The sequence below is a fragment of the Macrotis lagotis genome, chromosome 8 (genome assembly GCF_037893015.1).
Source record: "Macrotis lagotis isolate mMagLag1 chromosome 8, bilby.v1.9.chrom.fasta, whole genome shotgun sequence".
In the NCBI taxonomy this organism is placed as follows: Eukaryota; Metazoa; Chordata; class Mammalia; order Peramelemorphia; family Peramelidae; genus Macrotis; species Macrotis lagotis.
In genome coordinates, this window is record NC_133665.1 from 111,625,310 (window position 1) to 111,641,007 (window position 15,698).

Sequence of the window (15,698 nt, forward strand, 5' to 3'; positions counted from 1 at the left end):
GGCCAGGCGCCAAGCCCATAGGACGGCGCGGCCAGACCCGGAAGCCGGGGGCGGGGCGCGGGGGGGCGCGGCCTGTCCCATTGCGGACCGAGCCTCGGGGGCCGGGCCGGGCGGGGCCGGGGGTCGGCGACGCGGAGGCGCACGGAGCGGAGGCTGCGGCGGGGCGGGGGGCATGTAGCCGCCGTGGCGGGGGCGGGGGCGCCGAGCCGCGGCCGGGGGGCCCCGGGGGCGCCGCGCCGCGGCCCGAGCCGCGCGTGAGACATGGAGGAGGAGGGCAAGAAAGGGAAGAAGGTGAGCGCGGCCGGGGAGGCGCCGGGGCCGGGCGGGGGGCGCCGGCGGGAAGGAGGGGTCCTGCCGCGCGGGGGCGGGGGCGCGCCGTGGGAAGCGCGCGCGTGCTGGGGGAGGGGCCGGGAGGGGGCACGGGGGGCGCTTGTGCCGCGCGATGCCCGCTCCGGGCGCCCGGGCGCCGGCGGCCCGAGCGCCTCTCCCAGCTCCCGACGTTTGACATCTTAAAAGATGGCTTTCATTGAAACAAGTTCCCAAAACAGGAGCCTCCGCTAGATTTTGGCTGAAAATGGATTCAAGAAATAAGACTACATAAAATTGCATGCAACGGCAGTTTGGAAACTGCAAATTTTATTAGATTCCAAGTTTGGCAAGCTAATGATTGCCAGATAGAGATAATAATGGAATGCACGCGTGTTTGAATAAAGCGGTCAGTTTTGAGATTTGTCTACAGACGGATAAGTGAAGCCTCAGAGATTTGAGATAAACATCGACTTAACTCACGCCCTCGGTTTTAGTACCTGGTACACATCTTCCCCTAGACTTTGTCCTTTTAATTAATTTTTGCCTCCGGTGGCCCACATAAGATAGATGTCACTTGAAGCCACGTGCAGTAATGAGCCAGGGATGATGTAAAAAGCTGGTTTAAATGTCTTTACTTTGGTGATTAAGAAATTACGTTACAGTTGGGGTTTTACAGAGAAATGGTTATTTGGCAGACATCAGCCCCCAAAGATGATTTTAATTCATAGGTTTTTCAACTGTAGACCTAATTGGAAAACCACAAAGGAGAGATCATTTTAGTGGCTGCCTAATAATGGCAGATGAATATGAAATGAGGGAAAAGAACTAAATTTGGTTTTTGTGCATTACAGTAACACCTGTCACATCCTGGTTGTTAAAATTAACTTACAAGGGCAGTTCAGTGCTTTACATACAGTAACCTTCGTGTAGAAAGGTGGCAGCAAAGAGTGCTAGAAATACTGCTGTGGGAGAGACGGGATTTTTCTTAAATTTATTTGGTCTACTGGTCTGCAAATAGGTCAAGGTTAGAACATGGGGGAGATCTAAATTATAGCTAATGGTAATAGTAGCATTTAGATAAACGTTGTAAAGCTTGCACAGCGATTTACAAATATTGTCCTCCCAAGAATGGGAGTAGCTGTTTTTCCTCATTTTACAGATAAGGAAACTGAGGCAGAAAGGTTGGGTGACTTGCCTAAGATCACATAGTAAGTATCTGAGGTCAGATTTGAATTTAGATTTTCTTGAGATATCAAGACCCTCACTCTTAACTACCACCTACTTGCCTCAAATTCCCCATTCAAGCAGGATTGTAATTGTCTGAGACCTCGTGAGTATTTACCTACGTGGTAAAACATTTCTCCTTAGGAAAGAAAGAATAAAATATGGGAAAGAGGAGTGGAAAGCTGGGCATAGTTTGTCACACACGCCAGACTTTATATTTCAGGACTGATAGGATATTCAAGAATGGAAAGTGAACTCAAAGGGAAATAATTCAAAAGAAGAAGAACAGTGGGAGCTGTTTGAAGAGACCAGTTTGAAGATACAGAACTCAAGAACAATTTTTAGATTTACAGAAAATAACGTGCAGAAAATGTAAGCAAGGAGAGATACCCAGATGCATACAAAAGTATGACATGCTCCTATAACAATTGTCCCCAGGGTGCTAAAGTTCTGAAGGATCTGAGACTAGCAGAGTACTAAAGACAACCAGGGTCGTTTAAGCTGTGTTGGGCAAAAGGATCAATAAAGAATTGGACCACTACTCAAGTTGCCTAAAATGAGGATAACTGACTATAAAGAGGTGGTATCAGTACCCCATTTTCTTTGCTACTGAAAAATGACTTTTAGAAGGGAAAGAACAAATTATTAGATTGGATTTCAGAAGATGAAATTTGGTAGAGACAAATGCAACAGATTCAAGAAATAGACTTCACAAAATTTGTGGGGAGGTGTAATTCAACAACAGTTTGAAAACTGAAAATTTTATTAGATTCTAAGTTTGGCAATCTAATGATTGCCAAATAATCTGATAATAATCAGATTAGAGATAATAATATAGATAATCTGATGGTCAATCAAAAAGCTAAGATAATATAAGCTAATAAGCTAAGATATAACTTAATAGTTATGTTAGCCTCAGGGAGAGAAGCACAGATCTTGTAGGATAAGAAGGAAATAGTTCTGCTGTTCCCTGTCTATCCTATTGTGTTCAGTTCTGGGTGCCACCAGTTGGGAAGTATATTGGTAAGTCAAGAACCTCCAGAGGAGAGGAACTAATCACAATGGTATGAGTTTTGGCTGAATCAATTAAGCATTAATTATTAGACTTTGTGCAAGTTTCTGTAAAGAAAAACATTGAAATAAAGAGTATTGAAAATATTCTCATAAGAAAGTATATATTGGTATAAGAGTAGCGTCTAATGAGAAAGTATATATTGGCATAAATGATAAATAGGAATAAGAAATTCAAGTAAATATAAATGAGTTAAATACCAGGTAATTTTGAAAGGGAGAACACTAGCAAATATAAGATGATGTTTGAGCCAAGGCTTTGGGTTGTTTTTTTTTTAATTAAAAAAAAAATTTAAATCAGAGTTAAGCAACTTGCTCATAAGTATCTGAGGTAGGGTTTGAACTTTTGTCCTCCTGGGGCTGGTGTTCCATCTACTATGCTACCTAGCTGCCCTACTGAACCAAATCTTTAAGGAAGGAAAGGAATCTGAATCAAAGGTGAGGCCAGGATATAGTAGATTGAATAGCCCAGGCAAAGCCAAGTGTCCTATGTAAACTGCAGAGATTAGGCCCATTTGACTGGTTTGCAGAGTGTAGGAGGTGATAGCTAATGAGATTGAAAAGATAAGATGAGCTTAGGTTGTGAAGGTCTTTAAAAGCTAGACAGAAGAAATGAGATTTGATTCTAGAAACAAGAAGAAGCCACTGAAATACCTTGATCAAAATCATCTTGGCAGTTGTGGGAAGATGAGTTGATGTGGAGAGAGACTGGAATCAGAGATGCTGGTTAGGGTTACTTGGCAGAAATCTAAGCAAGAAATGACTATAGCCTGAAGAAGTTGATAGCAGTATGAGTGAGTAGAGTAGGGGTTGGTCACCAGAAATGTTGTAAAGGTAGAAATGGCAATATTTGGCAACTGATGGCTTGAATGAGGTTAAAGAGAGTGAAACATCCAGTATAATACCAAGATCATGAACCTTCAAGACTGAAAAATGATGGTGCCTTTAGTGAAATAGAGACATTTGGAAGGGGGCTGCCTGGAGCCAGGGGATGATGAAGAGAGCTTTCTGGATATGTAGAGTCAGTTCTTTCTTTGTCATACAATTTGAAATGTCCAACAAGCACCTGGTGTCAAAGAATTAAAGCTTTAGGGATCTAGGACTCAAAATTTTGGAGAGGATGATTAAATCCATAGGAACTGATGAGGTCACTGAGGTTTATACATAGAGAAGAGAACTGGGGGTGTGTAGGGTGAGACTGGTTTCCGAGCTGTCTACAGGCTCTTTTTTTTTTTTTTTTTTTTTTTTTTTTTTAGGTTTTTGCTAGGCAATGGGGTTAAGTGGCTTGCCCAAGGCCACACAGCTAGGTAATTAAGTGTCTGAGACCGGATTTGAACCCAGGTACTCCTGACTCCAGGGCTGGTGCTTTATCTACTATGACACCAAGCCGCCCCCTGTCTGCAGGCTCTTTAGGTGCTGTCCTGTAGAAGAGAGGTAATACTGGCCTTTTACATGCTGCTTTGAAGCCGCTTTACTAGGCCCCAGTTTGTTCATCTGCTAAATGAAGGATTGAATTAAGTAATTAATAGGATCTATCCCTGCTTTCAAATGAAATATTCTGAAAAAAAAAGTCTTGAGGAAAGTCAGAAAAAAAGGAATATACTATATAACTGGCATTCAATTTCATGTTTTCTTAAGGAAATTGAATACAAAGTGCCTTAGGTGACTAAAGCAACTCATTTGTCTAAAATTTTTTTTTAATCTATTGCCATCTATAGATAAATGGCCGTGTACTTAGGGAATAATATTTCAATTTTTCAATTAATTCATTAATTACTTTCAATTAAATGAACATAGCTGCTGCCTACCTTGCACAGTCATAAGTGTAAAGATTCAGAGACAAAGAGGAATAATCTCCGCCTTCAAGGAACTTCCATTTTACTGGAGAAGCTGATCAAGAAAAGGTTTTTTCTTTTGAAGAAAAGTTTTAAAGAGATTCTTTGTTATAAATGAATTGCATATTTAAGAATTTCACTTAGATCTTTAAAATTAGATCTTTAAATTAGATCTTTTAAAATTATTTCTTATCTTTGTATTCCCAGTACCTCCTGCAGTGTCTAGTCCACAATAATAGATGTTTTTCAATTAATTGATTAATCAAAGAAAACACTTAATCCAAGATAAGGTACCCCCAAAATTATTGCTATAGTGTGTTGTATTAGGTCTTGGGGATTTCAGGATCTGAGAAAGAAAAATCATGGTGTCAAAGAAAAAATGATGATTTAGAACTGGAAAGAATCTCAGTATCTTTTGACCAGCAATTCATTGTTCTTGGTAATAAGTCCCTTGTCACCGGAAGTAGTCTGATTCCCCTATTAGAGAGGCTGGTTTAAGGAATTAGATGAGTTAATTCCTATTTCTATTACACATAAATGTTTGGTAAGTGTTTTACTTCCAGAAAAACTATAGAAAGATAGACAGGTTTATTTCATAGAGGGGTAAACTTTTGGTTTGGTGAAATGAAGTGGCCAGAACTCAGAGTCCTGGTCTCTTGACTACAAGACATATTCTGACCCTGTTTGATTCTTTCCCATAGTCTTCTGTTCCCTCCTCCCCTCAACCTTTCCCTCTGCCCCGAACATTCAGCCAATGACTTGGAGGCTCTCCTTTGTTGTTGTTGTTGTTGTTGGGTTTTTTTTTTTGATATTTTGAGAGCCCCACTCGAGTGCCATCTCTTTTATCCCTCTTCAAACTTCCTACCCAGGCAGCCTTCTTAATGCAGTTCTTAAGCGTTGGATGAATCTTAGAAAAAGTGTATAACTTACTCATGTCCACCATGCAATCTCTCTCTGTTGCCTTTTTGGTTACCCACCATTTTAATACTCCAGAGATGATGGTGTTTCAATATTCACTTAAGGCATATACTCCATGAAGAATATTTATGTTTTAAAATATGACACTTCAGTTTAGATTCCAAAGAACATCTGGTAAAATACTTCCCTGTTCTCAGTAGAGCTGAGGGACTCCAGGTGCAAACTCTTTTATTTTGTATCAAATGTGATCATTTTGTAGCTTGGTCTTGATTTTAACTTTTTGTTAAAAGTGAGTGTTCAATTCAGAGGACAGGAGGAGAATATTAGGACAGAACAATGATGTTAAAAACAAAAGGTATCAATACAATTTTCAGAAAAAAATGAGTCTTTGAACTGGAGAGCCTTTGAAATTGTTAAAAACATTGCTAAATTCCCCAAATGTAGTCTAACCTTTCTTCCTTCAATTCTGTTTCCTACTCATTTGCATTGCCTTTACCATTAAATGCTGTAATTCAATGGATTGAACTTTAATTGTATGCCATTAAAAGTTGTATAGTAGACATTTTTCATCTTTTCAATTTTTCCTGTATGGAATGTTAGACCAGTCTCATTGATAAATGATCATGAATGATTATGAGTTTACCTGTGGGAGCTTCTGTAAGTAAATGTTGTGGAATTGAAGCAGTAGTCCCAGTTAGTATTTGACAATAACTCTGGAGGACTTAAGCAGCTCTGAAGAATCCTTTTCCATTTGGATCTTATTTAATACACCTTTTGTGTCTTTCTGCCTTAGTTCATGCTTGTGATGTCACAAAACAGTGGTTCTGTTTTGTATGATCTTAACATATGTATGAGAGATAGCTTGTTGGAGGAGTTTTATAAAGTGCATCTACTCTATCAAGTCAAATGCTATTTTGCACCAATAGACATATGTTTGGAACTTTTAGTTAGTTGTGTAGATCCTAAAGATGTAGTAAACAGAAGAGAATTATTTGTGAAAATCTACCTGTTCCCTTTTCATTTTCATTAAATGTACCCTTGATACCTTTGTGCATTCTCAGAAATGAAAAAGTAGGCATGTGAGACTGTAGTTATTGAAGTTCTCAGTTTCCTTTTGGGTGTTTTCTCATTATTTTTGTTATCTTCCTTGCCCTAAGATTCTATAAAGATTCCTTGATGTAGTACTTTAAAAATTGTCACTTCTGTATACTTCTTGTTTAGCTTTTTTAAAAAATATATATAGCTAATGAAGATATATACAGCAGAACAAGAGGATTTGTATAAACACATTGAAGTTTTCATAGGGCCCACTATGTTTGGAATAATGCAAGTCAGTGGAGATAGCAGGAAGTATTTGACATAATCATTGTCCTTGGGAAGCTGACAGTCTACTTGAGCAAATAGGACACATGAAGAAAAGTAAATATTACAAGGTAATGATATGATTAGTAGTAACAATAGTAATGTCTTGTATACAGTTCTTTAAAGTTTGCAGTGTGCTTGGCAAATATCTCATTTGATCTTCATAACCCTTATGAGGAAGGTATTTTTATTGTCTATTTTACAGAAGAAGAAAACTGAGGCTCACAGAGATCAAGTGACTTACCCAAGGTCACATAACCCAAGGATTCAGACAGATCTATCAGACTCCAAAGCATCTAAACACTGTACCACAGGGAATGGTACAGGAAGTCAGAGGAAAGAGTGACTACTGATAGATGAAGCTGTTTAAATGCCCAAAAGCTAATTTTAAATTAGGGAAAGGAAGAGCAAAGAAGGGATGGATTGGATGGAAAGTCAATAGATGCCAGGGCGGCTAGGTGGCATAGTGGATAAAGCACCGGCCTTGGAGTCAGTACCTGGGTTCAAATCTGGTCTCAGACACTTAATAATTACCTAGCTGTGTGGCCTTGGGCAAGCCACTTAACCCCATTTGCCTTGCAAAAACCTAAAAAAGAAGTCAATATATGATAGAGAGGATAGAGCTATTCAACATCTTTGGAATGGCAAGGACAGAGTAAACATGGCTCATGGGGATTTGGAAAGACAGCTTGGCCTCCTTGATAAAAAAAACTGGCTAATGGAGTTTGGAAGGCCTGAATTCAATGTTCTGGCTATATGACTCCTGGTAAGTCACCTAACTTCTCAGTTCCCTAAATAACTAAATTTCTGAACTGTTGCTGATGTTATTGAGGGTCTCTCTCACACCAATGAACTTAGAGATCCAAACCAAAAAAAAGTGTGTGGGGGGGTGGGGGGAGATTAACATTTGAAATAAGGGAATAAAAAGAGAACATTTAGCTGTCTTTTGAGTGCTAGTCTCTAGAACTCTGGGTGACTGATATAATTGATAAGTAGTGGTTGATAAGTCACTCTGTCATCTTAGATTCTGGAGTGGGGGAGAGGTGTGACTAACCTGGAAAAGGATAAATGTTTTGATTTTCAAAAAAAAGGAAAAGTAGATTTTTGTAAACTGCATCTAAACCAGTGATTTTGATGTTGATTCCTAACATCCTCAGATCATATTAAAATAAAGGTTATAAACATCTAGAAAAGGAAAAGAGAATCATGAAAACCACTATGGTTTCCATCAAAAACAGGTCATGGGGCAGTTAGGTGGCACAGCGGAAAGAGCACTGGCTCTGGAGTCAGGAGGATCTGAGTTCAGATCGGCTTCAGACACTAATTACCTAGCTGTGTGACCTTGGGCAAGCCACTTTAACCCTATTACTTGCAATAACCAAAAAAAAAGGAAAAGAAAAACTTTGGTCATGCCAACCTGGAAGCACGGAGACTCAGTTCGAAAGCTGTGGGTGACCTACACACTAGAGTGGTGGCTCTGTGATTAGAAAGAAGGAAACAATGTGGAAAAATATTGTGGAAGTAAAACCGACATGATTTGGCAGCTGACTCAATTTGGGAAGTGAGGGTGAGGTAAAGATTGAGGATGACTCCTAGATTGGAAGTCATTGTGATATCCTGGATTGGAAAAACCTTAGGTTTAGGGTGAAAGAGATTGAGTTCAGTTTCAAACGTGTTGGATTTGAGATATCTCTGAGACAGGTAATTGTAAATCTAGATTCTCTAAGGAATGGAGGACAACCATGCAGAGGCACCAATATGGGAGATCTGGAATGTTGTGTGTGAAGACTAGTCATGCTGTCCATTTAGCTGAGCTTGTAGGTGGAGTGGTGTGCAGTGAGAGCAAAAGGATAGGCTGGAGTTAAGCTGGTGAAGGATTTTTAAAAAACTAAAGAGAGCTCTTAATTTATGTTTTTTCCTAAAACAATAAGGAGCTGTGGAATTTAGGGAGTATCTTGGTCAGACTTGTTCTCTCCAGTGAGGAGGATGAAATAGGGTGGAGAAACTTGGAAGTAGGCAGATCAATTAGGAGACTGCTGAAATAATCAAGGTGAGAGATGGAAAAGGTCATTAAATTCATATACCACAGTTTGTATAAGCCATTCCTCAGCTGATGGGCATCTGTTGTTTCTAATTCTTTACTGTCATAGAAAGTGCTTCTTGGGGCGCCTAGGTGGCGCAGCGGATAAAGCACCGGCCGTGGAGTCAGGAGTACCTGGGTTCAAATCTGGTCTCAGACACTTAATAATTACCTAGCTGTGTGGCCTTGGGCAAGCCACTTAACTCCATTTGCCTTGCAAAAAAAAAAATACCCTAAAAAAAGTGCTTCTCTAAATATTTTGGTATATATGGGAATTTTTATCTTATTGCTATCTTTCTTGGGGTATATACCTAGTAAAAAGATCTGTATTACAAAGGGTATGAATATTACTTCAAAGGGTATGAATTGTTACTTTATTTACATAATTCCAAATTGCTTTCCAAAAGGGTTGTGCCATTTCACAGGTTCACCAACCAGAAATGAGTGTGCCTATCATTCTCAATCCTGACAACATTGACCACCGCTATTTTTTGTCATCTTTGCCAATTTCTAGGATGCAAAGTGAAACTTCAGAGTTTTAATTTGCCTTTCTCTTCTTATTAGAGATTTGAAGCCAGAGCAGCTAGATGGTGCAGTGGATAAAGGACTGACCGTGGAGTCAGGAGGACCTGAGTACAAATATGACCTCAGACACTTAATAATTGCCTGGCTGTGTGACCTTGGGCAAGTCACTTAACCTCATTGCCTTAAATAAATAAAATTTTTTTAAAAATTAAAATAAAAAAATAGAGATTTGAAGCCTTCTTTCATGTGGTTATGAATACTTTGTAATTTGTTTGAAGGCTGGTCATGTCCTTTGACCCCTTGTTTTTTGTAGAATGGCTATTAGTCTACTTATTAATACTAAGTCTTTGTCAGAGAAATTTGATACATTTTTTCACCATTCAACAACTTCCCATCTTATCTTTTTTTCCTTTTATTTAAGTTTTACAATTTTCCCCCATCTTACTTCCCCCCCCCCACGGAAAGCAATCTGTCATCCATCTTATCTTAGATTCATTAATGTTGTCTGTGCAAAAAGGCTTTTCAGTTTCCTGTAATCAAAGTTAGCTATTTTTATCTTTTGTAATTGCCTCTTTCTCATTTGGTTAAGAATACATCTTCTACCCGTAGCTGTGAGAGGTATATAATCTACTCCTCTTCTAATTTTTAATAGTATGATTTTTAATATTAAGGTCACATGTCCATTAAGAATGTACTATGAATTTCTGCCAGACTGCTTTCTAGTTTTCCCAACAATTTTTTAATCAAATAAAGTATTTATTTCTAGATAACTTGCTTTCCATTTTATTAGACACTAATTTATTGAATTCTATTGTTTTTGATTCTTAGTTTTGATGACTGCTGCTTTTTAGTACAGTTTGAGGCTTGGAAGTACCATTCTCCCCCCCCCCTTTTTTTTTTGGCAAGGCAATCGGGGTTAAGTGGCTTGCCCAAGGCCACACAGCTAGGTAATTATTAAGTGTCTGAGACTGGATTTGAACCCAGGTACTCCTGACTCCAGGGCCGGTGCTTTATCCACTACACCACCTAGCCAACCCTAGTACCATTCTCTCTTAATCCTTATTTCTTTACATCTTTTTCCTTTGAGATCTTTTGTTTTTTTCAAATTTTATGGTTATTTTTTCAAATTGATAAAGTATCCTTTTGGTAATTTGATTGTTATAGCATTAAAAGTGTAAATTAACTTTGTTAGTATTGTCACAAGCACTCCAGCTATTAAAATTGTTCTTTATTTCTTTAAGGAATACTTTTTAATGGAATCTGAGTCTTTTATGCTTTTGTAGCTGAATCCCAGAAATCTCTTGGATTTTGTTATTGTTATGTGGAAATCAGTTGCTTTTTGAGGATTTATTGTAGCCTACAGGTTGGCTAAAACTATTAATTGTCTCTCAAATAGTGTCTTTGCTGATTTCCTAGGAGTTTTTTGAGTATATTATATCAGCAAATTGGTATAGTTTTATTTCCTCTCTGTCTCCATTTCTTTCTCTTTTCCTTATTGCTGATCGATTTGTAAATGAAGATGCAACAAGAACAAGTTAAAATGATTCAAAATAAAAAGATTTTTAAAGAGAAATATTAATTCATTAGTAAAACTCTCAACTCAGTGCCTCACACATGCTATATGTTATGTAAATATTAGTTATTATTATTCATTTTAAAAAAGAACAGAGACAGATTTTTCAGAAATAAAATTCTTTAAATGTTGGCATGCAGTCACTAACATATGTAAAGTTATACTATTAGACCCTTGGTGTAGAGAATCATGGCTGGGCTTGCCTAAAATGCAACTTTAAGTAGTTTAAGAACAGTAGGCAGGTAAGTATGAAAGATGATTTTTACTTGCAGAATAATTTGAAGTTGGTCTTTACCTACTAAATTTCTTAGATGTTTTTAGTAAAAAGGTTGGGGTTATGATATAAAATTGATCTTAAAGTTCAGTGGACCATGTAAGAGTGTGTGTTTGTGTATGTGTATGGCTTATTTTGTGTATATGTATATCTTTATGTACCTGTATATATTGGAGGGATTCCTGTAATTAGTAATTAGTGTGGTTTTTACTTGTTTTTAATTACAAGAATGTAATTTTATACGAATAAATTAATTCATTCTCTTCCCCCCCAAAAAAAGATGATTTGGGTTTTTTAAAAAATTTTATAAGTTTTATTGATGACTTTTGTTTTTATATGATAATCATTTCTGAATATGCCCCTCTTCCGGGTGGTGAAGCCTTCTTGAACAGAAGAAAAACACAACAATTAAATAAAACTTAACTTCTAAGTCTGATGTAAAATTCCTTAGTGCCTCTCTTTTTCCACTCTCTTCTGTAGCAGAAGGAAAGTTAATTTCATCTATTTTATGGGACCAAAATTGATCTTTATAATTAGTAGGTTGGATTTCTTACAGTAGTCTTCATGTTTACAACTTTGTATTTATCACATATAGTGTTTTTCTAGTTCTGCTTACTTCACTTTATATCACTTTTTGTGAATACATCCATATTTCTATGAATTCTTCGTTAGTTATTTCCTACAGCACAATAATATTTCATGTGCCAGTCTATTTTGTCACTCCCTATTGGTGATTGACCACAATTTCATTTTATTTTTGCTAGAGGGAAAAAAAATGCTTCTATGAATATTTTACTTCATATGATTCCTTTCTTTATTAAATCTTTGACTTGAGTTGTTTGCCCAGAATGGTATTATTGGGTCAGAGGACTCGAACAGTTTAGAGATTTTTTATTCATGGTCATTTCAACATTAACTATTTCCATCATTCTTTATCTTTGAGGTAACTTGTTTTTAATTCTAGTACCTTTCACAAAGCCCTCTAAAAGTCCAATACACATAAGCGAAGAAAGGCAGCCAGCTAACTTCTGGAAAGATAGTGTGCTACACCTGTCTGGGCTTTTGGAACATGATGTACTTTGGCTAGAGTTATGTTCTTTTGTTCTGCTCTCTGTTGGCCATCAGTCAGGAATTTCTTGTTTTGTTTTTTCTTTTTCTCTCTCTTTTGTTCCCCAAGAAGTAGTGATGACTTCAGAATCTTTGTGAGTGTAAGTTGTGACACTTTCAGGAAGCTTACAGGAATTCTTTGACAGAGTATCCTAGCCTAACTGCAGCTGTCAGGACAGGGTAATAATGCCATTTCTTTTATGATGACCTTCAACTGACCTGCTGAGAATCCTTAAGACAGAAGTCTTAAGCTTAATTAACAAGCTTAGTTGCAGATTTTGTGGAAAGCATAGAATTAATAAAATTGTGACTCGTACTTAAAATTATAATAATTCCTGCTTCATGCAGACATTTTAAAAAAATACGTGTTTATTTATCTTGTTAATTTGATAAATTACCAAACCGAGCTGAGGGAAATCTGAGGACCTTAATTGAGTTCCAGGGCAGTGCTGACTGGGAGCCTTTAACATTTTATTTATATATTTTTAGCCTCTGATCGTTTATCACATCCAATATAGCTCCTTTAGATCCACAATACCTTCCCATTTAAAAAAAAATACTGTTTAAGTAATGATTAAGATAATGATTTCAGTGACTGAAGAGTTTGAAATGTTTTACACTTACAATTAGGGATTACTTTTAGAACAAGTACTTGGTTTTTAATTTTGTTTCAAGTTACCTTAAATAATTGTTTCCAACTGGTTGTTTGAATTGAATTGAGAACTTTACATGTTTTTTTTCCAAGTTTAATCATCTTTGTTGTTCACTTTTTTAGTCATGGCTGGCTTTGTAAACCTATTTAGGATTTTCCTGGTAAAGATACAGCTGTGGTTTGCCATTCCCTTCTTCAGTACATTTTGCAGATGAGGAAACTGAGGAAACAGAATTAAGTGACTTGCCCAGACTCATATGACTAACAAATATCTGAGCCAAGATTTGAACAAAAAGATGAGTCCTCTTGACTTTAGATCCAGTGCTCTTGTTCATTGTGCCAACTGCCTTAATTACCTGGATGTATTTTAAATCACTTAAGGTACATTTTTCAGTCATTTTGTAAACTAACAGAAATCCATGAATCAAAATTTTAACTAATTTTTTCTTAGAATTAATTTTTGGATTTGCCCTCCATCCTGTTTCCCCAGTGTTCCAAGGGATGAAATTGTTATTGAGGATTGAGCAGAATGAGATTTTTGTCAGTTGGCTGGATATTTGAAATTCATTATTATTGCCATTACCCTGGTGTTAGTGTTGTCTGTATCAGAAAAGTATAATCCATATCCTTTATCGAGCTAGAATAGACTGTAATATACTCCTATAAGAACCCTTGGATACTAATTTCATGGAAGCTAAGGGAGGAGAGAATTTCAAAGAAGGTCCTAAGTAGCTTCAAAGTGCAGGTGAGAGCTAATGAATAATGACTACTAAGAAATGGTTTCAGATTGCAGTGAATGGGTAGCAGGAATGAGAAAGGAGGGGAAAAGAGAGGTAGTAGCTGGGGGGGTTTGGTGGAGGAGTTTAATGATGAAAGGACAGATGGTTGGTAGGGGGAACAGCAGGATCAAGTGAAGATTTTCTTTTTTTTTTTTTGTGAAGATATTTCCAACGGGGGAGATACCTAGAAATTTTAGAAATTTTAAAAGTACTAACACAGAATGAAAGATTGAAGAAGCTGGAGATGGGTGAAGATGTGACTGGGCATAGGAGTCAGGAATAGGTAACATCTAAGGGGGAGAAAGAAGAGTTAGTTTTAGGGAAAGGAGGGATATTCCTATCCCCGTTTAAGATTTGGGGATCAGGATGGGGAATAGATAGGAAGAAGTATGTTTTCAGAATAAGGAATTGAGAGCACAAAATACATTCTCTGGTCTATCCAGTAATTTCAAAAGACCTATGCTTAGCATGGCAGCATTGTTTTACAGCCAGGTAAACAAAAGTGAAGAAAGGATAGGACTTGTCCAAGGTTACCTAGTTATGTGAATGGTAAAGCTGAAAACAAACAGGATATCTCCTATCCATTGCCTCTCTAGCGTAAATACTATTGCACAGTTTGTATGTATCCTTTTGGCTCAGTGGACAGACCAGCTGCTTCCAGATTTTTTTTTTTAAATACAGAATACAGAGGGAGCTATAAAATCTTTTGATATAAGCCTCTGTATTTTTGGCAGGAATGTAGGTCAGGAAGTGAAGAAAATTAACATGAGTATAGATGCCAAATTTATCTCAGCAGTCTGAATATGTGAGTTATGAAGGTAAAATCTTAGTCATTTTGCCTTTTATAAAGCAAGCTACAGATGGTAGGTACATCAAGGGAGGTTAATTCTCTCTCTCCACTAACTTTCCTCTCAAATGATGACTACTTGTAATGTAGCCAAACTGGGAAGTAACACAGGTATTGGGGATTTGTTTACATAGGTAATTTATTTGTTGGTTTGCTAATTTATATCACAAGCCCAAAAGATGTCATCATTTCAGGGATAGTACTTTGATCAATGGGGGTGATGTTTTAGCCAATGCTGAAAGGTGTGCAGCAGAAATGTTTGTTTTCACAGCCAGCCTATTGGTGAACCTTTCCAAACCATTGTCTTAAGAAAAAAGGATACGTTCATCCCCTGAGTTCTTGTCTGCTTGTTAGAACTTATGCTCCTCTACTGTAGCCCACAAGAACATGAGGTCATCTCTAGGCTATGATGAGGCCTTGAACCAAAAAACAAAAGTGGTAATCCATCAAAAGTTATAGTCTATGATTGAACCTTTATTTATCAGATATCTGCTTAATGTTCTTGTGCAGAGCACTCTGCTGTGTGGGGAATTAAAAGAAGCAAAAGACTGGCTGACTTCTAGTAATTTCTTACCTAGTGGAGGAGATATATATACACAAGAATAGCACAAAGCCTTATAATAACAGCTCTACCTAATGTCTTTAATAGGTTGGAATTCTTTTACTCCCATATACTTCGTGTGTTCTTTGAACTCCTAGATAATTACAGAATAACTTAAGAAATGGAGACCTTTATTGGTTAGATGAAGAAGGAATAGGCCGGAGGAATAACCTATTCCAGGATTGGTCTTTCTCTGTGTCACACCACCAGCAGGATGACTTCAATTCTAAAGTTGCTGCTTCTTTTTTGGCCTTGAAACTTAACTGATTGTTACTTCTGTAGGAGGCCATGGTGCTTCCAACATTTTGTTTTTACGTGGAGGGAATTTGGAAGTAGAAGATGTAATAGATGGTCTGAGATGTGCTACATAGGACAATAGCCTAAAGTCAAAATATTATTCTTGTATTTTGTTAATTAGTGTTATAAATGTTGAAATCTATTTGGGATTTTTTTTTTCAAATTGATACTACCCCCCCCCTTAGGATCACAAAACCTTGTTGATATCTAGTTTGAGGTGGTAACAAGAAAAGTTTAGGAGCCC

General features: G+C 37.5%; 1 protein-coding gene across 1 annotated transcript in view; it reads left to right on the forward strand.

The window, feature by feature from the left end:
* The first annotated feature begins 202 nt into the window (after positions 1–202).
* Positions 203–15,698, forward strand: part of CCM2 (CCM2 scaffold protein) — a 112,346-nt gene continuing 96,850 nt past the window's right edge. Inside the window, exon 1 of the mRNA XM_074198219.1 lies at positions 203–291. Within this exon, the coding sequence (XP_074054320.1) occupies positions 262–291 (30 nt within the window). The 5' untranslated portion in view covers positions 203–261. The remainder of the gene's footprint in view (positions 292–15,698) is intronic.